At 54.6% G+C, this 20,620-nt stretch overlaps 1 protein-coding gene across 5 annotated transcripts; it reads left to right on the top strand.

Annotated features, from left to right (window-relative positions):
• The first annotated feature begins 6 nt into the window (after positions 1–6).
• BORCS8 (BLOC-1 related complex subunit 8) lies at positions 7–15,057 on the top strand. Of its 5 annotated transcripts, none has more exons than XM_019015376.4 (6): positions 64–172; positions 5,282–5,394; positions 6,186–6,250; positions 9,296–9,406; positions 11,213–11,288; positions 14,826–15,057. In XM_019015376.4, exons 1-5 carry the CDS (start codon positions 136–138, stop codon positions 11,244–11,246), a joined length of 360 nt encoding a protein of 119 aa, XP_018870921.1. In that variant the 5' UTR covers positions 64–135; the 3' UTR covers positions 11,247–11,288; positions 14,826–15,057. The 5 variants fall into 5 exon arrangements, with proteins under 5 accessions (XP_055228222.1, XP_063557898.1, XP_018870921.1 ...); XM_019015375.4 differs by having other exon boundaries at positions 14,502–15,057; XM_063701829.1 differs by lacking the exon at positions 14,826–15,057 and adding an exon at positions 11,534–14,494.
• Positions 15,058–20,620: the final 5,563 nt, after the last annotated feature.

Genomic DNA, 20,620 nt, shown 5'->3' with positions numbered 1-20,620 from the left:
GGAGCGGGGAGGGCGGGCCCTCTGACATCGGAACTGGAGCCGTGCGGCGTCCGGTTTCAGCAGGGAAGGCTTAGGCGGGCGTCCCAGCCTCCGGGCTTCCGGTGCCGTTTCCCGGTTCGCTCGGCCGCGGTCGCTATGGAGGAGCCAGAGATGCAGCTCAAGGGGAAGAAAGGTGGTGCGGGCCTGCGGGCGGGACAGAGGCGGCCGGGAACTTGTGGAGGGAACTTGTGACAAAGGCCGGGCGCGGAGGGACCGTGCGAGGAGCAGTGACTGAACTGCCGTCCAACCCCAGCTCTGCCGCTCACTAGTTTTGAAACCTGTAGAAAGGCTCCGTGTCTGCTTTAATTACCGGTCCCCCCAGGATTGTTTCAAGAATTCAGTAGCTGAGGCTGGGAGTGGTGGCTTTGTAATCCCAGCACTTTGGGAGGCCTAGGCGGGAGGATCGCTTGAGCCCGAGACCAGCCTAGGTGACATAGTGAGATCTCGTCTCTAAAAAAATACAAAAATTAGCCGGGCGTGGTGGCGCACGCCTGTGGTCCCAGCTATTTGGCCGGCTGAGGTGGGAGGATTGCTTGAGCCCGGGAGGTCAAGGCTGCACTGCAGTGGGCTACGATCGTGCCACTGCACCCCAGCCTGGGTGACAAGTGAGACCCTGTCTAAAAAAAAAAAACTCCACAACCTGATATTTGTAATGCATTGGAAGAATCCCCGGGGCGTAGTAATCGCTGTGCGTGTTGTTTCCTTTTTTTTTTTTTTTTTTTTTTTTTTTTTGAGACAAGGTATCACTCTGTCGCCCAGGCTGGGGTGCAGTGGCGCGATCATGGCTCACTGTAGCCTCGATCTCTCTGGCTCGGGCGATCCTCTTGCCTCAGCTTCTCCAGTAGCTGGGACTACAAGCGCACACCACCACATCAAGCTAATTCTTTAATTTTTTTTTTTTTTTTGACGGAGTCTCGCTCTGTCACCCAGGCTGGAGTGCCGTGGGGGGATCTCAGCTCACTGCAGCCTCAGCCCCCTGAGTAGCTAGGATTACAGGCACACACCCCCATGCCCAGCTAATGTTTTTGTATTTTTAGTAGAGACGGGGTTTCACCTTGTTGCTCAGGCTGGTCTCAAACTCCTGACCTCGAGTGATTCACCCACCTTGGCCTCCCATAGTGCTGGGATTACAGGTGTGAACCACTGCACCCAGCTAATCCCCTATACTTTAAATCACCCTAGATTACTCACATCTAGAATACATAATACAGGCCTACACATCACTTCATTCACATGGATTCAAAGAAGTGCTTCGTGTAGGGCAGATTGAAGTTTTGCTTTTTGAAACTTTGTGGAATTTTTTTTTTTCTATTTTCCATCCATGGTTGGTTGAATCCACAGATTCGGGAACCATGGATAACGGAGGGCATGAGTATGAGGCACGAGCCACCGTGCCTTGTCTGTTATGCTCACTTTCTTCTTCTTTTTTTTTTTTTTTATTTGAGACGGAGTTTTGCTCTTGTTGCCAAGGCTGGAGTGCAATGACATGATCATGGCTCACGGCAACCTCTGCTTCCTGGGTTCAAGTGTTTCTCCTGCCTCAGCCTCCCGAATAGCTGGGATTACAGGCATGCACCACCATGCCTGGCTAATTTTGTATTTTCAGTAGAAACGGGGTTTCTCCATGTTGGTCAGGCTGGTGTCGAACTCCCAACCTCAGGTGATCCTCCCGCTTCGGCCTCCCAAAGTTCTGGGATTACAGGCGTGGGCCACCGCCCCTGGCCGTTATGCTGACATTCAAAGTGAGGAGGCTTATCTGGTAAGAGGTCACACAGTTTGGAGGTGGCAGGCTGGGCTCTGCCACTCAAGGCACAGTGGTGAGATGGAGAGACTTGTGTTAGCCTCCTTTGACTTCCAGACACGCCTGGGTTCTCTCTCCTGAGCAGTCACCCTGGTGATGGCATTGGATTCGTCTCTGTAGCAAACTTTGAGGCGGGTGCTGTTATTCTTTTTTTGTGGATGAGGAAGCTGAGGCTCAGAGAAGCTCTGCTCTCCCAAGTCCAAGCTTTTAACTTTTCCTGTGAACATGTAACCTAATCAGTTGAAACTGGTATTAAGAGAAAGGAACAAAATGCCTGCCAAGGTCCTCCGTGAGGTGGAGGGGTCATCTTTTAAGCTTGGTAGTCAGGGAGGGTCTTGCCCAGGAGGTGACATTTGAGCAGACCTGAGGGATGAAGGAGAGCCAGTGACGGAATGGTGTCTCCAGGTGGGAATAGCAAGTGCCAAGGCCTTGAGGTGACAAAGTGTTTAGAGCTCTGCTGTAATGAATAAAGGAGCAACTGGTCACATACGGGCATTTAATTTTTTTTTTTTTTGGGATAGAGTCTCACTCTTTTGCCCAGACTGGAGTGCAGTGGTATGATCATGGCTCACTGCAGCCTCCACCTGTCAGACCCAAGCAGTCCTCCCACCTCAGCCTCCTGAGTAGCTGGGACTACAGGTATAGATCACCATGACCAGCTTATTTTTGCAATTTTTTATAGAGGTGGGGTTTCGCCATGTCTCCCAGGCTGGTCTTGAACTCCTAGGCTGAATCCATCCTCCTGCCAAAGTGCTGGGATTACAGGCGTGAGCCACCGCACCCGGCGTTGGTCTCAAATTCTTGTCCTCAAGTGATCCTCCTACCTCGTCCTCTCGGGCAGTGAGAAAGTTCTGGGCAGTGCTGGGAGGTCCAAGGAAGAGCCAGGGGTGGAGGGCAGGGAGGTCAAGAGCAGCCAGAACATGCAGGGCCTCATGGGCCATGGCAAGAAAGGCGGATTTTATTCTCTGGCAGGTGGGAGCTATGGAAGAGTTTAAAGCAAGGGTGGGAATAGATGATTTGTTCATTTGGAGTTTGCCTCATCTGCTGCATGGAGGTTGAACTGTTGGCAGCAGGTGAAGCAGGGAGACCAGGGAGAAGGTGGGTCTGGCATCCAGGCAGGAGATGGCCGTGCCTCGCTGTGCCTGGACCGGTGCGGGCAGTGTGGTATAATAGAACAGGTGAGGCTAGAACCATCAGGATCTGCCCAAGAATGGGACAGGAAAGGCGGGCCCTGCTGGCTGGCTGGGAATGCCGTTGTTGAAGCAGACCCTGTAATGAGGATTTGTGTGCAATTAATTTATCAGGGCCGGGCGCGGTGGCTCACTCCTGTAATCCCAGCAATTTGGAAGGCCGAGGTGGGCAGATCACTTGAGGTCAGGAGTTCGAGACCAGCCTGGCCAACATGGTAAAACCCCGTCTCAACTAAAAATACAAAAATTAGCCAGGCGTGGTGGCGGGTGCCTGTAATCCCAGCTACTCGGGAGGCTGAGGCAGGAGAATCACCTGAACCCGGGAGGTGGAGGTTGCAGTTAGCCTAGATTACACTACTGCACTCCAGCCTGGACAACAGAGCAAGACTCTGTCTCAAAAAAAAGAAAAAAAAAATTTCATCAGGAGACACCTGCAGGGGAGAAGGGGAAACAGGGCAGGGCTGGCTGGTGAGGAGGCTGAGCGAGGGGCACCTCAGGTAAAATCTGCAGAGGGAGGCCTCAGCCTGGGCCTGCACAGGAGCCCAGGGGGATGTTAGGCTCTGGGTTGTTCCAGTGCCCAGCGAGGGACACAGGTTTTCATATCTCTCACTGGTGAGTGGCAGCTGAGGCCCTCCTGGGATGTGAACTTCCAGGCACTTTCAGGTCCTGTGGGCATGCTCTGAAGAGTCCCGAGTGTGGTCACAGGGGCAAAAAGAATGCCGGGAAGTGCAGTAGGCAGCAGTATCCACTACCAGTGGGTTTGGGAGGGAAAGATGAGAAGAGTTCACTGGGGGCCAGGCACAGTGGCTCATGCCTATAATCCCAGCACTTTGGGAGGCTGAGGCAGGAGGATCACTTGAGACCAGGAGTTCAGGACCAGCCTGGGCCACATAGCAAGACCTTGTCTCTATTTTAAAAAATGAGCCGGGCGCGGTGGCTCATGCCTGTAATCCCAGCACTTTGGAGCCCGAGGCAGGCAGATCACGAGGTCAGGAGATCGAGACCATCCTGGTAACACAGTGAAACCCCGTCTCTACTAAAAAATACAAAAAGTTAGCCGGGCGTGGTGGCGGGTGCCTGTAGTCCCAGCTACGCGGGAGGCTGAGGCAGGAGAATGACGTGAACCCAGGAGGTGGAGCTTGCAGTGAGCCAAGATTGCCCCACTGCACTCCAGCCTGGGCAACAGAGTGAGACTCCGTCTCAAAATAATAATAATAATAAATAAATAAATAAATGAAAAAACTAGCCAGGCATGGTGGTTTGCACCTGTAGTTCTAGCTCCTCGGGAGGCTGAGGTGTGATGATGGCTTGAGGCTGGGAGTTTCGAGGGTGCAGTGAGCTGTGATCACACCACTGCACTCCAGCCTGGGCAACAGAGCGAGACCCTGTCTCTAAAAAAAAAGTTCAATCAAGCTGGCCAGGCACGGTGGCTCAAGCCTGTAATCCCAGCACTTTGGGAGGCCATGGTGAGCAGATCACGAGGTCAGGAGATCGAGACCATCCTGACCAACATGGTGAAACCCTGTCTCCACTAAAAATACAAAAATTAGCTGGGCGTGGTGGTGCATGCCTGTAATCCCAGCTACTCAGGAGGCTGAGGCAGGAGAATCACTTGAACCAGGGAGTCGGAGGTTGTGGTGAGCCGAGATTGCACCGCTGCACTCCAGCCTGATGACGGAGCAAGACTCTGTCTCAAAAAAAAAAAAAAAAGAAGTTTACTTGTTATGAACTCATCACTCATTATGTCCTCTCATTAATGTCCTCTTTTTTTTTTTTTTTTGAGATGGAGTTTTGCTCTTGTTGCCCAGGCTGGAGTGCAATGGCATGACGTCAGCTCACTGCAACCTCCACCTCCCAGATTCAAGTGATTTCTCCTGCCTCAGCCTCCAGAATAGCTGGGACTACAGGCGCCCGCCATCATGGCCGGCTAATTTTTGTATTTTTAGTAGAGATGGGTTTTACCATGTTGGCCTGGCTGGTCTTGAATTCCTGACCTCAGGTGATCTGCCCACCTCAGCCTCCAAAGTGCTAGGATTACAGGCGTGAGCCACCGCACCCGGTCTCATTAATGTCCTCTTGAGTGAGCCCTGCTGTGACCACTTCCTCCAGCCTGTCATGGGCCAGGGGTGACCTAGCTGCAGAGGGACACGCCAGATGCCCCCTTTGCTCTGGCTGGGCTCAACACTTGAGCAATGAGGAGGCTGACGCTTTGTCTCCCCACACCCGCCCCATCCCTACCACCTGTATCTAGTCACGGACAAGTTCACTGAGAGCGTCTACGTCCTGGCCAACGAGCCGTCCGTGGCCCTGTACCGGCTGCAGGAGCATGTGCGTCGCTCCCTCCCCGAGCTGGCCCAGCACAAGGTGAGCTGGGGCCTGCTGGGAGGAGCAGGGGCTGTCAGGGCAGGAGTCAAGGCTGGGACACCAGCAAGGAGGCATGTGGTGGCAAAGCCAGGTCAGAGGCGTGGTGGACAGATCTGGGATAGATTTTGAAGGAGGTGGCAAGATGTGTGTATTAGTTCATTCTCATGCTGCTATCAGGACATAGCCAAGACTGGGTAATTTATAAAGAGGTTTAATTGACTCACAGTTCAACAGGGCTGGGGAGGCCTCAGGAAACTTAGAATCATGGCAGAAGGGGAAGCAAACATGTACTTCCTCACATGGCAGCAAGAAGGAGAAGTATGAATGCCCAGTGAAGGGGGAGGCCCCTTATTAAAACCACAAGATCTCGTGAGAACTCACTTATCAGGAGAACAGGATGAGGGGAACCACCTCTATGATTCAGTTGTCTCCACCTGGTCCCTCTCACAACACATGGGGATTATGGGAACTACAATTCAAGGTGAGATTTGGGTGGGGACACAGTCAAACTATACTATTCTGTTACAGTTATGACCTGCATGGCAAGGAGGCAGCCGTCTGACTAAGGGAAGGATGTGCCAGGCAGGGGGAACAGCCTGTGCAAAGGCCCTGAGGCATGGTGGCCAGGTGTTCACAGAAAGCCCAGACCTGTGAGGAAAGGGAGTTGCAGGAGGAAAGGTCTCTGCTTCCACCATGAAGGACTCAGGAGAGCCCCAACCAAGAGAGCTGGGAGGAAGGCCCTCTAGGTGGGGGTGGCCTCCCTTGCCAAACATCTCCTGCGCCCCCTACAGGCAGACATGCAGCGTTGGGAGGAGCAGAGCCAGGGAGCCATCTACACTGTGGAGTACGCCTGCAGGTGAGCGCCACAGCCTCCCCGCTGCAGGGCCACCTTTTGCTGCTCTGGCCTCCTGGGCGTTCAGGGGCATCCCAGCCAACTGCCCAGTAAGCCCCACCCTGCCAGGCCTACCCGAGTGGGTGTATGGGGTCTGTACCACGATTCACTTGGCCAGGGCCCCAGGTGGGTCTCTTCCCTGTGCTGAGCCCCTCCCCAGCTGCCACAGGAAAGAGGGATAAGGATTCTGGAAGATGCCTCTGGGGACCAGCATTTCTCTCCCACAGCCAGGACCACAGATGGGCCAGTGGGGTGGATGGCAGTCAGGGGGAAGCCCAAAGCACAGATATGGCTTTTTATTTTTAAATTTTTTTTGAGACAGAATCTTACTCTGTCACCCAGGCTGGAGTGCAGTGGCATGATCTCAGTTCACTGCAACGTCCGCCTCTCAAGTCCGAGCAGTTCTCCCGCTTCAGCCTCCCGAGTAGCTGGGACTACAGGCGCCCGCCACCTTGCCCGGCTAATTTTTGTATTTTTAGCAGAGATGGGGTTTCGCCATGTTGGCCAGGCTGGTCTCAAACTTCTGACCTCAGGTGATCTACCCACCTCAGCCTCCCAAAGTGCTCAGATTACAGATGCGAGCCACCACGCCCGGCCGGTGTTTCTTTTTGTTACCGACCCCTTGCCTCCTGTGCTTTGGTTCCATTCCTCGTGACTGTATTCCCAAGCCTTATTCCGGTTGCCTCGGGTTGCCCAGTTGGCCTTGGAAGTTCCTCGACTTTGCACAGACATGCTGTTTGCACCTGACATGGGCTGTGGGCCATTTTATTGGCGGCTGAATGATGCTCCCAGCAGTTCCCTTGGTGTGTTGCTGTTTGGTTGTGTGGGTGAAGGTGCCTAGACAAGCAATCCTGCTGCTGGGGCAGCATTCTGCCATTGGCAGCCTTGGCCCCCTTGGTGGGACAAGGGTTGACCAGACAGACCGTATCTTCCTTAGCTCAAGGAAAAGAAAAGAAAAAGGAGTTGCTAGAGCTGGGAATGGTTATGCACGCCTATAGTTCCAGCTACTCAGGAGGCTGAGGTGGGAGGATGCCTTGAAAGGAGTTCGGGTGAGCCTGCGTGATATAGCCAGACCTCTCCTCTAAAGAAAAAAGAAATACGGCCGGGTGCAGGGGCTTACGCCTGGACTCCCAGCGCTTTGGGAGTCTGAGGTGGGAGGATCGCTTCAGCCCAGGAGTTTGAGACCAGTCTGGGCAACCTGGTGAAACCCCATTCCTACAAAAAATACAAAAACTAGCCGAGCCTGGTGGCACACACCTCTAGTCCCAGCTACTCGGGATGCTGAGGTGGGAGGATTGCTTAAGCCTGGGAGGGTGAGGCTGCAGTGAGTGGAGATTGCACCACTGCACTCCAGCCTGGGCAACAGAACAAGATCCTGTCTCAAAAAAACAAAAAACAGACCGGGCGCGGTGGCTCACACCTGTAATCCCAGCACTTTGGGAGGCCAAGGCAGGCGGATCATGAGCTCAGGAGATCGAGACCATCCTGGCTAACACGGTGAAACCGCGTCTTTACTAAAAATACAAAAAAATTAGCCAGGTGTGGTGGCACCTGTAGTCCCAGCTACGTGGGAGGCTGAGGCAGGAGAATGGCATGAACCCGGGAGGTGGAGCTTGCAGTGAGCCGAGATCACGCCACTGCACTCCAGCCTGGGCGACAGAGCGAGACTCCGTCTCAAAAAAAAAAAAACAACAACAACAACAACAAAAAACCTATGCTTTCTTCTGCTTCCTCTAGCTGTGCCATCTAATCCACGAACCTACGCCATGGGTGGCTAAGCACACTTCAATTTTAACTCGTTAAAGTGAAACTGGGTGCAGTGACTCACGCCAGTAATCCCAGCACTTTGGGAGGCCAAGGTGGGCAGATCACTTGCGGCAGGAGTTAAGACCAGCCTGGCCAACATGGTGCAATCCTATCTCTACTAAAAATACAAAAATTAGCCAGGTGTGGTGGTGAGCACCTGTAATCCCAGCTACTTGGGAGGCGGAGGCAGGAGAATCGCTTGAGCCTGGGAGGCGGAGGTTGCAGTGAGCCGAGATCACACCATTGCACTCCAGCCTGGGCAACAAGAGCGAAATTCCATCTAAAAAAAAAAAAAAGAAAAAAGAAAAAAAAATTCAGCTCCCAAGTCCCACTAGCCACATTCCAGGTGCCTCTCAGCCATCTCAATGGATAAAGAACATTTTCATCACCACAGAAGTTGCCCCAGATACCACTGGGCTAGGCGGGAGGCCAGCGAACATTTGTCTGTAGTGAAATGTGTATTTTTTTTTTGAGACGGAGTCTCGCTGTGTTGCCCAGGCTGGAGTGCAGTGGCGCGATCTCAGCCCACTGCAAGCTGTGCCTCCCGGGTTCACGCCATTCTCCTGCCTCAGCCTCCCGAGTAGCTGGGACTACAGGCGGCCGCCACCACGCCTGGCTAATTTTTTTGTATTTTTAGTAGAGACAGAGGTTTCACCGTGTTAGCCAGGATGGTCTTGATCTCCCGACCTCATGATCCACCCGCCTCAGCCTCCCAGAGTGCTGGGATTACAGGCATGAGCCACTGTGCCCAGCCCAGATTTTTCTTTTTAAGAGATGGGGTCTCGCTGTGTTGCCCAGGCTGGTCTCAACCTCCTGGGCTCAAGCCATCCTCTTGCCTTGGCCTCTTGAGTAGCTGGGATTATAGGTGTGAACCACAGTGCCCAGGTGTTTTTTCTTTCCTTTTTTTTAACACCCCCATTATCAGCAGTAATGGCCGAGATATTTTTTATGACATCTTTATACACTGATCCCTCCTTCAAAACATTAGATGTTTCAATGGCAGAGAAGTGAATGTGCTGTGTTGCACAGATGTCATCTAGTCATAGCAGGGAAATCTAAAATGTAAGCCCACTGTGAGTCCTTCGGGAAGCCCGCAGAATCACTGAGGTACCCACCGAACCCTGGTGGTGACCTCAAGTGCTGGGGTGTGGGACAGTTGCCTGCAGGTCCGGAGCGCTGACCAGGCCTGTCCTCCCGTTTCAGCGCCGTGAAGAACCTGGTGGACAGCAGCGTCTACTTCCGCAGCGTGGAGGGTCTGCTCAAACAGGCCATCAGCATCCGGGACCATATGAATGCCAGTGCCCAGGGCCACAGGTAGCTCCTGGGACCGCCCGCCCCCACTGCCACTCAGCTGCAAGGACCGTCTCTCAGCTGCGCTGGGAACCACTGCTTCTCGCTTATTAGAAAACTGTCTCTTTCCTTTTGTCCTGGTGTCTGGTGACCTCCTCTTGTCCTGTGGCATCTATAACCTGAGTTCAGTCACTTAATACCGAGGTCCTGAGCTCTGCTGTGTGCCTGGCCCTGGGCTGGGCACTGGGGACATAGCAGTGACCGAGACAGACAGGCTCACAAGGAGACATCCGACAACCAGGTAAACATGGCAGACAAGAGCATGTCAGATGCGCTGTGAAGAACACTGCGGGGCCCCTCCTAGGAGGTGGCATGAGTTACATGCAGACAGAGATGATCCCGGGGCAGACGGAGTTCCATGCGGGGCAGTGGTGAGGGCAGACGCTCTGGGGCTGGGATCCCTGGGAGTGTTCGAGAAGCACCGAGAAGGCTTCTGTGGCTGGAGCCGGCCAGCTGGGGGAGATGGGGCCAGGGAGATGGCAGGGGCCTCTCCCTGTCCCAGGACCCAGAGCCAAGGGAGGCTTTAAGCCCAGGACCAGGGGTCTGAAAACGAAAAGCACTCACAGTCCTTGAACATTGGAAAGAGAGTTTTTGAAGAGTAGCCCTTCTTTTTGTTTTTGTTGGCATTCTAAGTTAATAAACACACTTATGAACACACACTCATGTGCCGGGAGCAGGAACGTTGCCTTGGGACGCGTCTGGCTCCCACAGATTGGGGTTCTGGCAGGCCTGTCCCCCACTGGGCAAAAGAAAGAAAGCATCTGTGTTGCTTAACTAAGACGCGAAAATTGCAGAAACAAGACTTGAGTGTATGCGTAAGAATGGGAGTGTAGCAATCTTCCCTCAAACGGTAGCATGAAGGGTTTATCTGGGCTCTCTTGCATCTGAAGAGGAGCGGCATCTGGCTTCTCTGCCATGGGTTGGCGTTGGCAGTTGGAACTAGACTTCACTGAAAAGCCATAGCTCTTACTGTCAACTCAGGGTTTCCAAAAATGCTTTCATATGCCCTGTTTGTGCCTGCTGTTTCAAAAACGCAACACACTCCTGAAAGACATTAGTAGCAGCTTGAGTTGCTGCTGACACCTCTCTTTGTAAGCCCTGTGGGTTTGAAGTGCCCAGTCTTGTGTGAGTGAGTTACAGACGTGGCCTCTGGAGTGCCTTGTCCCACTTTTAAAAACATACATATATATTTCTTTAAATAGAGATGGGGTCATGATACATTCCCTGGGCTGGTCTCAAACCCCTGGGCTCAAGCAATCCTCTCGCCTCAGCCTCCCAAAGTGCTGGGATTACAGGCATGACCCACTGGGCCCAGCCATTTGTCCCTTTTTTTTTTCAAGACAGAGCCTCACTCTGTCGCCCAGGCTAGAGTGCACTGGTGCGATCTTAGCTCACTCCAGCCTCCCTCTCTGGGTTCCAAGTGATTCTTGTGCCTCAGCCTCTCGAGTAGCTGGGATTACAGGCGCCTGCCACCACACCTGGCTAATTTTTGTATTTTTAGTAGAGACGGGGTTTAGCCATGTTGGCCAGGCTGGTCTTGAACTCCTGACCTCAGGTGATCCACCCACCTCAGCCTCCCAAAGTGCTGGGATTACAGGCGTGAGCCACCGTGCCTGGCCCACTCATCCCACTTTAAAGGAGGATGCCCCAGAAGCTCAAGCCAGAGGTCTTTGAGACCAGAGTATCACCCAAACATGCACTCCAGCCAGCTGAGCAAGCCTTGTGGCCTCCGACCTTGGCCTCATGGATGCTGCACATGTTTTGTTGCAGCCCGGAGGAACCACCCCCGCCCTCCTCAGCCTGATCCTGGAAGAGACTCGGGGCCCCCTAGCCTCCGCCAACCCAGGTCAGTGCCGAGGGTAGCCACGAGCCTCTCTCTCTGCTCTGAACTAACCAACCCGCCCGCTTGGCAGCCAGGCAGGCACCTGCTTGTCTAACCACTTGGGGTTTCTCACTGGGCTTGTGGGATGATTTCGGAGGTGGCAGGTGGAGGGGTGTCTGCAGGTCCAGAATGTTCCACCCTGCTGCTCAGGGACCATGTCAGCCCATCTCTCCCACTCTCTCTCCACCACCTTCCTCTCTCTTTTCCAGGCCATAGGCCCCATGCTAGTCCCAGAGATTTCCACCCCCCAAGACAGAGAAGGGAGCCCACATTTCCTCCATCCTACCACGTGCCAGCAGCCTGCTTTACCCGTGCACCATCTCTCAGGCAGAGCCCAGCATGGGCAATTAGCCACCTATCTCTGGGACCTCCCCACCCATCTACTGCCTACCTGCTGTGTGACCGAGCAAATTCACTACCCTCTCTGGTCTCTGCGTTTACTTTCTGTAAAGGTGGCTCATCAGGTGACCGAGAGGGTGCAGGGCACAGTGACGGATGTGCTTTGGAGCAGTCGGCTATTGCTGCATAACACAGCATCCCAAAACTTAGTGGTTTACAGCCCCAGTAATTAACCGACTCATGATTCTGCACTTTGGGCTGGGCTCAGCTGGGTGGTTCTGCTGCTGTCCCTGGGGCCCACCCATGTGGTGCTCATGGGAGCTCAGCTGCAGCTGCATAGTCAGGGGGTCCCTTGGCCAGGACTGTTGGCAGCAGGGGTCAGATTTTCCTCGTGGCCTCTCCAGCAGGCCAGCCCGGGTTTCTCCTGGTGGCTGGGAGCCAGGAGAGCGGCTCCCATGCAGAGTGCCGGTTTCACATTTGTGGGTGGCCCATCCGTTGAGGCCAGTCACGTGGCCAGGCCCAGGACCAGATGGGAGAGGACCGCACAAGTGCAGCGTGAGCTGTGGGAGGTGTGGCTGACCACGCTTAGAGAGTGTGGTGCCAGGAAAGATCTGATGTGTCACCATTCTATATCTGTGATGGGCAGACGTAGGCAGGTCAAAGGGGCCCTGGGGACTTACCGAGCCCCTGCCTATTGGCCAGGCACTGTGATTGTCCTCGGTGCCATGGAAGCCCTCTCAGAGGTCGAGGGGAGGCAGATGGAGACAGAGCCTCTGTAGGCCTTTCAAGCTGTAGCCCCAGAGCCCAGAGGCAGCCGAATTCATGTGTGCAGTCAGAGAGCACTTAGTGGGCACTGTAGTCAATCAGTGAGCGCTTACTGGACACCACAGGCAACAAGCATTTACTGAGTACCTCTGGCAGTTGATGCACACTTCCTGAGTACCTGTTCATAGCAGGCTTAGCTCTGGATGTGGGGTGGTGAGGAATCCCACAGGCTGAGGGGTGGCCTGGGAGCTTTCCAGGGGGCCTGAAGCAGGAGGGGCTGCCTGAGTGGGTCAGCAGTCCAGCCCAGTGCCCTACGCAGCCCTGCCCACACCCCCAACCCAGCCTCTGTCTCCCCAGTCCCATCCCCCACACCCTGGTCCCTCCTACTTTGTGCCTCGAGGACACTGCCCCGCTGCCCTCCTCACTTCCCAGCGTCTGCTGTCCCTTCCACTGCTGCTGCCCGGCAGGATTGCTCTGTGTCTCATCCACGTTTGTCCCTGCAGAGTCCCTCGCCTCTCCCCAGAACCGCCAGCCTCATGCCGCATCTCAGGGCCTTTTTTTTTCTCTCTTTTTTTTTTTTTTTTTTTGAGATGGAGTCTCGCTCTGTCACCCAGGCTGGAGTGCGGTGGCGCGATCTCGGTTCAGTGTAACCTCTGCCTGTAAGGTTCAAGCGATTATCCCGCTTCAGCCTCCCGAGTATGTGGGACTACAGGTGCCTGCCACCTCGCCTGGCTAATTTTTGTATTTTTAGTAGAGATGGAATTTCAGCATGTTGGTCAGTCAGGTCTCGAACTCCCGACCTCAGGTGATCTGCCCGCCTCAGCCTCCCAAAGTCCTGGGATTATAGGCATGAGCCACTGCGCCCGGCCTCAGAGGCTTTCATTCCCACTTTTCCCCCAAAACTGCGCCTCTTGGGGTCATCAGTGACCTTCGCAGGGTCAAGTTATCCCCCTCTCCTGTCCCAGGACTTTAAGCACTGCCCTGTTTTACAGAAGAGGAAACTGAGGCCCCGAGAGGTAAGGCAGCCAGCTCAGGGTCATCACCCATGCCCAGAAATGCCAGGATTCCCACCCGGACCTCTGACCACCAAGCTCCACCTTAGTCTGGCCCAGGGTCATCCCACAGGTGCTGCCTCATGCCTTGGGTCTGCTTCTCAGACCACCCTGACCCTTGCCCCCGCTCCCCAGCCTGACTGAAGCTGGGCCAGGCAGAAACTGAAGACTGAACGAGTGTGGCCAGCATTCTTCCTGCACCTGCCTGGAACCTCCAGGCCCAGCCGTCAATGTTCCCAGAAGTGGCTTTGCTGCTCCTGGACTCTCACTGGCCCCCCATCGACCCTTGGACCAATAACTGCCATCAAAATAATCCTGATTATGCACCTATCAAGTCCCTGGCCCTGGGCTAAAGTCTTCACAGGGGTCATCTCATTTCATCCTCAGCCCCAAAAGGCAGGTCTCACCCCCAAATACATATGGACAAAAAGAGACTCTGCCGGGTGTGATGGCGGGCACCTGTAATCCCAGCTACTCAGGAGGTTGAGGCATGAGAATCGCTTGAACCCAGGAGGCAGAGGTTCCAGTGAGCCAAGAAGCCAAGATGGCGCCACTGCACTCCAGCCTGCGCGACAGAGCGAGACTTCGCACCTGCCGCCCCCCCACCAAAAAAAAAGGGCACAGTCAGAGAAAAGCAGAGCCCGGCCTGGTTTGGTCCCAGCCCTGCCTGCCTCTGATGTGCTGTGTGACATAGGCCTGGTGCTGGCCCTCTCTGGGTCTCCCTTTCCTTTCTTTCTTCCTTTCTTTTTTTTCTTTCTTTCCTTCCTTCCTTCCTTCCTTCTTTCCTTCCTTCCTTCCTTCCTTCCTTCCTTCCTTCCTTCCTTCCTTCCTCCCTTCTTTCTTTCTTTCTTTCTTTCGACAGGATCTGGCTGTCATCCAGGCTGGAGTGCAGTGGCACGATCTCTGCTCACTGCAACCTCTGCCTCCTGGGCTCAAGTGATCCTCCTGTCTCAGCCTCCCAAGTAGCTGGGACTACAGGCACACACCACTACCCCCAGCTAATTTTTTGTATTTTTTGTAGAGACGGGGTTTCACCATGTTGGCTAGGCTGGTCTCAAACTCCTGAGCTCGTGATCCTCCCGCCTCAGCCTCCCAAAGTGCTGGGATTATAGGTGTGAGCCACCGCACCCAGCCTTGGTTCTCCCTTTCTTCATCTGGATAAGGAAGGCTGGACTGCACCTTCTCTACAGGCTGAGTTGGACATTCGCAGATCTACCCTCCCAACCTGCATTCTGCCTCAAGCAGCAACGCCCACCCCAGGCTCAGGCCACATGGAGAAGCCACCCCTAGTTCCAGTGGTGGATGTGGCACCTCGGCCTGGCCAATCAGAGCTCCCTTGTCCTAGGTTCCTAGTGATTGGTTCGAGATGGACACGTGACACAATGAGCGGCCTTTCCTGGGAGTTCTACCAGGAGCATCAGGAAGGTTGAGCTGGGTGTATGGGAACCAGGCCGGGGCGAGGGGTTCCAGGGGGGACCTGAGAACATTGCGTGGAGCCCTGGATCCAACTGTACCTGACGCTAGCCAATTTCATTTCTTCAGTTTCATGGACCCCTAAATTATGATTTTTGCCAAAATGGCTTTGAGTCCGTTTCTGCTGCTGTTTGCAGAAGGGCCTGCACTGACCACTGTGAATGCCAAGCCTGGGTGACCAGGCCTCCACAAGTTATGCATCTCCAAGGCCAGCTATGTGCCAATGCAGTTACCCCAGAATCCCTTGTTCCAGTACAATGCATTAGGGAGGTCAGATAGAGTTGTTTGGGGTCGGGGCAGGTTCCAGTCACTGCTCTGGGAGGGTCCCTCAGCTTGGCACTGTGGGGTGGTTGATGGAGATGGATGGGAAGAGCAGGGGTGCCCCGAGGGGAGACAGAGGGCATCCTGCTGGGACATCGGGCCTGTCAAGGCGTCTGAAGGCCTGGAAAGGGGGTTCAGCGCTACCTCTCCTCCTCCTAGGTCACACTGGGGGGCCTCTGTGCCATTATCCCACCTCTCCACTGTCCTACTCAGCTTAGGAGTGGGGAGGAGCCTAAAGCCACCCCATTTAGGACACTGATTGGTGTGTGGCCTCCAGAGTCCTTCTCCCTTCTTACCTGCTCTGAAGGCACCTCTCAATGTCTATCTGTCCTCCATGCGACCATTTCTCCAGCAAACACTGGTATTTGTGAGCCAGCCCTGTCTTGCTCAGACCTTCAGGAGAAACTGGCAGCAGAATGGGATTATCGCCTGCCTCCCAGGACCTGCCTGGGATGTCTGGGGCACTAGGAGCTAGGGGTGAGGGAGGCAGGTGTGGGGGGCCCCACCAAACCCTTCTAGGGCTCTGAGTCACTCATAGCCCCTGGATACAACCTCAACCAGCGACTAACAGTCATCTCTCTCTCTCTTTTTTTTTTTTTTTTTGAGCTGGAGCCTCACTCTGTCACCCAGGCTGGAGTGCAGTGGCGCGATCTCAGCTCACAATAACCTCTGCCGCCCGGGTTCAAGCCATTCTCCTACCTCAGCCTCCAGAGTAGCTGGGATTATAGGCACCTGCCACTGCGCCCAACTAATTTTTGTAGTTTTAGTAGAGACGGGGTTTCACCATCTTGGCCAGACTGGTCTTGAACTCCTGACCTCGTTCTCCCAAAGTGCTGAGATTACAGGTGTGAGCCACCGTGCCCAGCCCAGTCATCTCTTAAAAGGAGTCTAGGCCGGGTGCGGTGGCACACGCTTGTAATCCCAGCACTTAGGGAAGTCAAGACTGGAGGAACCCGAGTCCAGGAGTTGGAGACCCGCCTGGGCAACATGGAGAGACCCTGTCCCTATAAAAAAACAAAATAGCTGAGCATGGTGGCTCACGCCTGTAATCCCAGCACTTTGGGAGGCTGAGGTGGGCAGATCACCTGAGGTCAGGGGTTCAAGACCAGCCTGACCAATATGGTGAAACCCTGTCTCTACCAAAAATATAAAAAATTAGCCGGGTGTGTTGGTGCGCGCCTCTAATCCCAGCTACTTGGGAAGCTGAGGCAGGAGAATTGCTTGAACCTGCGAGGCAGAGGTTGCAGTGAGCCAAGATGGAGCCACTACACTCTAGCCTGGGTGACAGAGCGAGACTCTGTCTCAAAAAATAATAAATAAACAAATAGATAAAAGGGATCTGATCAAGACTCTGGGTTGTCAGACACCTCGTCACCCCGAGTCCAAGGGCTTGTGGGGGCGCTGGTTAATTTGCATCTCATTTGAGTGCTCGATAGCCCTTTTTGCCTGGAGGGCGCCCCGCCCCCTGTAGCCGCCAGGGGGCGCAAGAGGTAAAGCGTTGGCGGGAAGTTCAGCCTCCAAGCGGTCATTGTCTGCAGTCCTGGCTGGCCCTGCTGGGCACACTGACCCTCCACCCTTTTTCACCCTATATGCCCTCGCTCCCATTTTTCAGAGAGCAAACTGAGGTTCTTAGAGGCCAGAGGGCTCTCAGAACAAGAGCTCGCAGCCTCCCTTGTCAGGGTGGAGAGCAAGGGCACTCCTAGAGCTCACTCAATAGCATTTACTGGCCAGGCGCGGGGGCTCACACCTGTAATCCCAGCGCTTTCGGAGGCCGAGGTGGGCGGATCACTTGACGTCAGGAGTTGGAGACCAGCCTGGCCAACATGATGAAACCTCGTCTCTACTGAAAATACAAAAATTAGCTGGGTGTGGTGCATGCCTGTAATCCCCGGCTACTCTGGAGGCTGAGGCAGGAGAATCGCTTGAGCCCGGGAGGTGGAGGTTGCAGTGAGCCGAGATCATGCCACTGCACTCCAGCGTGGGCGACAGAGGTAGACTCCATTTCAAAAAACACCCAGCTGGGCATGGTGGGTCACGCCTGTAATCCCAGCACTTTGGGAGCCCGAGGCGGGTGGATTACGAGGTCAGGAGATCGAGACCGTCATGGCCAACATGGTGAAACCTCATCTCTACTAAAAATACAAAAATTAGCTGGCTGTGGTGGTGAGCGCCTGTAATCCTAGCTACTCGGGAGGCTGAGGCAGGAGAATGACTTGAACCCGGGAGGTGGAGATTGCAGTGAGCCGAGATTGCGCCACTGCACTCCAGCCTGGGTGACAGAGCCAGACTCCGTCTCAAAAAAAAAAAAAAAAAAATTAACTCCCGGCAGAACTCCAGAGATAGGTAGGCAGCTAGAAGAGAGACAGTGAGCTCTCCGTGCCATGGGGCATCCAAACAGAAGCATAGTGCTCACGAGGCTGGAGATCACCCAGAAAGGATCCCAACCCTGATCTGCAGATGGGGTAAAAGGAGACCCATACAGGGCAGCGACCTGCCCCCTGCTCCGTCCACAGTGGTCAGGACAAGAATCAGACTTCCGCTGGGTTTTTGTCCTTAGCCCTTGGTCTGAGTCCTGGTTTTTATTTCAGACCTGCTCCTCTGGGTTCCCGGAGAGTCCTGCACACTCAGGCCCCTGGAAAGCCTTTTTTTTTTTTTTTTTTTTTTCCCCTACAGTATACCTGAACAAGGCTTCTGGGTGCCCCAGGCTTATCCCCCACTCCCTTTCACTGCTTAGACCTTCTTTGAGATTCTCCAGTTCTTCAAGAAACCCATGGAGGCTGTGCGCAATGGCTCACACCCATAATCCTAGCGCTTTTGGAGGCCAAGGCAGGAGGATCGCTTAAGCCCAGGAGTTCGAGACCAGCCTGGGCAACAAGCAAGACACCCAGTGCACCTCAAAAAAAAAATTTAAAAACTAGCCAGGTGTGGTAGTGCATTCCTATAGTCCCAGCTACTTGGTAGATGGAAGCGAGAGGATCACTTGAGCCCAGGAGTTCAAGGCTGCAGTGAGCCATGATTGCACCACTGCACTCCAGCCTGGGCAACAGAGCAACTGTCTCTAAAAAACGAAAAGAAAGAAACCCGTGGAGACACCCCTTTGGTGCCACCATGCACTGGGCCCGGGCCCAAGGAACCCCCAGGCTGGGGGACACAGAACCAGCCACATACTCTACCCCGCCCCCTGGATCAGTGCTGAGCTGGAAGGAAGGATGGGGAGGTGGAAGGATCCTAAGTGGTAAGAGGATAGGAAGGCTTTTGGAGGAGGGAACATTGTAGGTGGGCCTTGAGGGCTCCTATTATCCCCACTTCTTTTTTTTTTTTTTTTTTTTTTTTTCTTTTTTGAGACGGAGTCTTGCTCTTGTCATCCAGGCTGGAGTACAGTGGCGCGATCTAGGCTCACTGCAACCACCTCCTGGGTTCAAGCAATTCTCCTGCCTCAGCCTCCTGAGTAGCTGGGATTACAGGTGTGTGCCACCATGCCTGGCTTTTTTTTTTTCTTTTTTTTTTCGAGACAGAGTCTCGCTCTGTCATCCATGTTGGAGTGCAGTGGCACGATCTTGGCTCACTGCAAGCTCCGCCTCCCAGGTTCACGCCATTCTCCTGCCTCAGCCTCCCGAGTAGCTGGGACTACAGGCGCCTGCCACCAGGCCTGGCTAATTTTTTGTATTTTCAGTAGAGACGGGGTTTCACCGTGTTAGTGAGGATGGTCTCAATCTCCTGACCTCGGGATCCACCCACCTCGGCCTCCCAAAGTGCTGGGATTACAGGCGTGAGCCACCGCGCCCAGCCTATCCACACTTCTCACATGAGCAAAGAGGCCCCAAGGGGTGCAGTGACCATCCTGAGGTCACACAGTGAGTGGGTGGCACAGCTGGGAGGGGGACTCAGGGTTCTTTAACCTCAGGGCCCTCCCTACCTACTGGGTCACACATCCTTATCATGGAAGGTCCTTCAAAGCCTTCCCCTGGGAGAGGGGAGAGAATCTGGAGGAGGGAGACAGCGGGGGCAGCTTCTCCACCTCCCCCAGCCTCCCACCCTAGCCTTGTCCTCCATCCCCCACCCACCGCCTCCCCCATCTCCCAGACCCGCTTCCCAGGTCACTCTTCTCCCTCACCACCCACTCTGGATCCTTCTATCCCTTCCTCCTCACAACCTTCCCTTCTACCTTCCAACCTCTTACTCTAGCAACTAAGGGTGCCCCTTCATCTGAGAAGAATGAGGTTAAGACTCTTGGTGGCCCTGCTAGGGGACACAATTAGTGGTTGGGGAAGGTATAGGATAGGAACAGAGGCAAAAGGACAGGGGACAGACCATGAATAACAAGATGGTGCCCACCAGAAGGAGGGGGCTGGGGAGTTGGGGTGCATAAGGGCCAGCCCCAGCCAGCTTCGCTCTGCTGGGCTAGCCCTTCCCCCAGAGCTGGCCCAGCTGCCGGCCTCACGTAACCAGAGCCTGCCTGTTGCATCAGAGGCGGGCGGGTGGCCTTGGGTAAACAGAGCAGCCCTCCGGGGGCCCAGGGCTCCCCAGCCACCTCCACATTCCCCAAGCCTTGTTCTGCACCATGGAGTGGAGGCAGAAGCCCCCAGCCTGGCCCAGGCCCTGGCATGTCCTTGGGGCACCCCAGTGTATGGCACTGGGCACTGGATGGGGACAGGAGGGACCCACTGATGACACAGTATGAACTCTATAGTTTTCATGTCCAAAGAGAAAGTTGTGCTCAGACTAGAGGCCCACACTGCCCATGTCACAGATGGGTAAACTGAGGTGTGGGGAGAGACACAAGCCTCCCAGGCCCCCTGTTCCCTGTCTCAGTGTCCCCCACACTCCAGCATCTGCCACATGCCTCCCCCTGAGGTTGGGGGACCAGCCCCTCTCTTCTCTGAAGGAGATGGACACCAGGCAGCTTTGCAGCCCCACTGCTCTCCACCTGTATCTGCCCGTCCTCTTCACCCCCTGCCCGCTCTACTGGCTTCACCTTCCTCATCTTCCCCGGCCAGAGAATGTTCTATGCTCTTCCTCTGCACTTTTGCAAGTGCTTTTCCCTCTTGAAAAAGCCCTTCTCGGGTCTTGTGTAGTGGCTCACACCTGTAATCTCAGCACCCTGGGAGGCCAAGGAGGAAGGATCTCTTAAGCCCAGGAGTTTGGGACCAGCCTGGGCAACATAGTGAGACATCCTCTCTTTAAAAAAACAAAATTAGCTGGCCTGGTGGTGGCCTGCCTGTAGTCCCAGCTGCTGGGGAGGCTGAGTTGGGAGGATTGCTTGAGCCTAGGAGGTCGAGGCTGCAGTGAGCTATGATCATGCCACTGCACTCCAGCCTGGGCAACAGAGTGAGATCCTGCCTTGAA

Source organism: Gorilla gorilla, chromosome 20, assembly GCF_029281585.2.
Source record: "Gorilla gorilla gorilla isolate KB3781 chromosome 20, NHGRI_mGorGor1-v2.1_pri, whole genome shotgun sequence".
NCBI lineage: Eukaryota > Metazoa > Chordata > Mammalia > Primates > Hominidae > Gorilla > Gorilla gorilla.
This window is presented reverse-complemented; position numbering and strand designations above follow the sequence as displayed.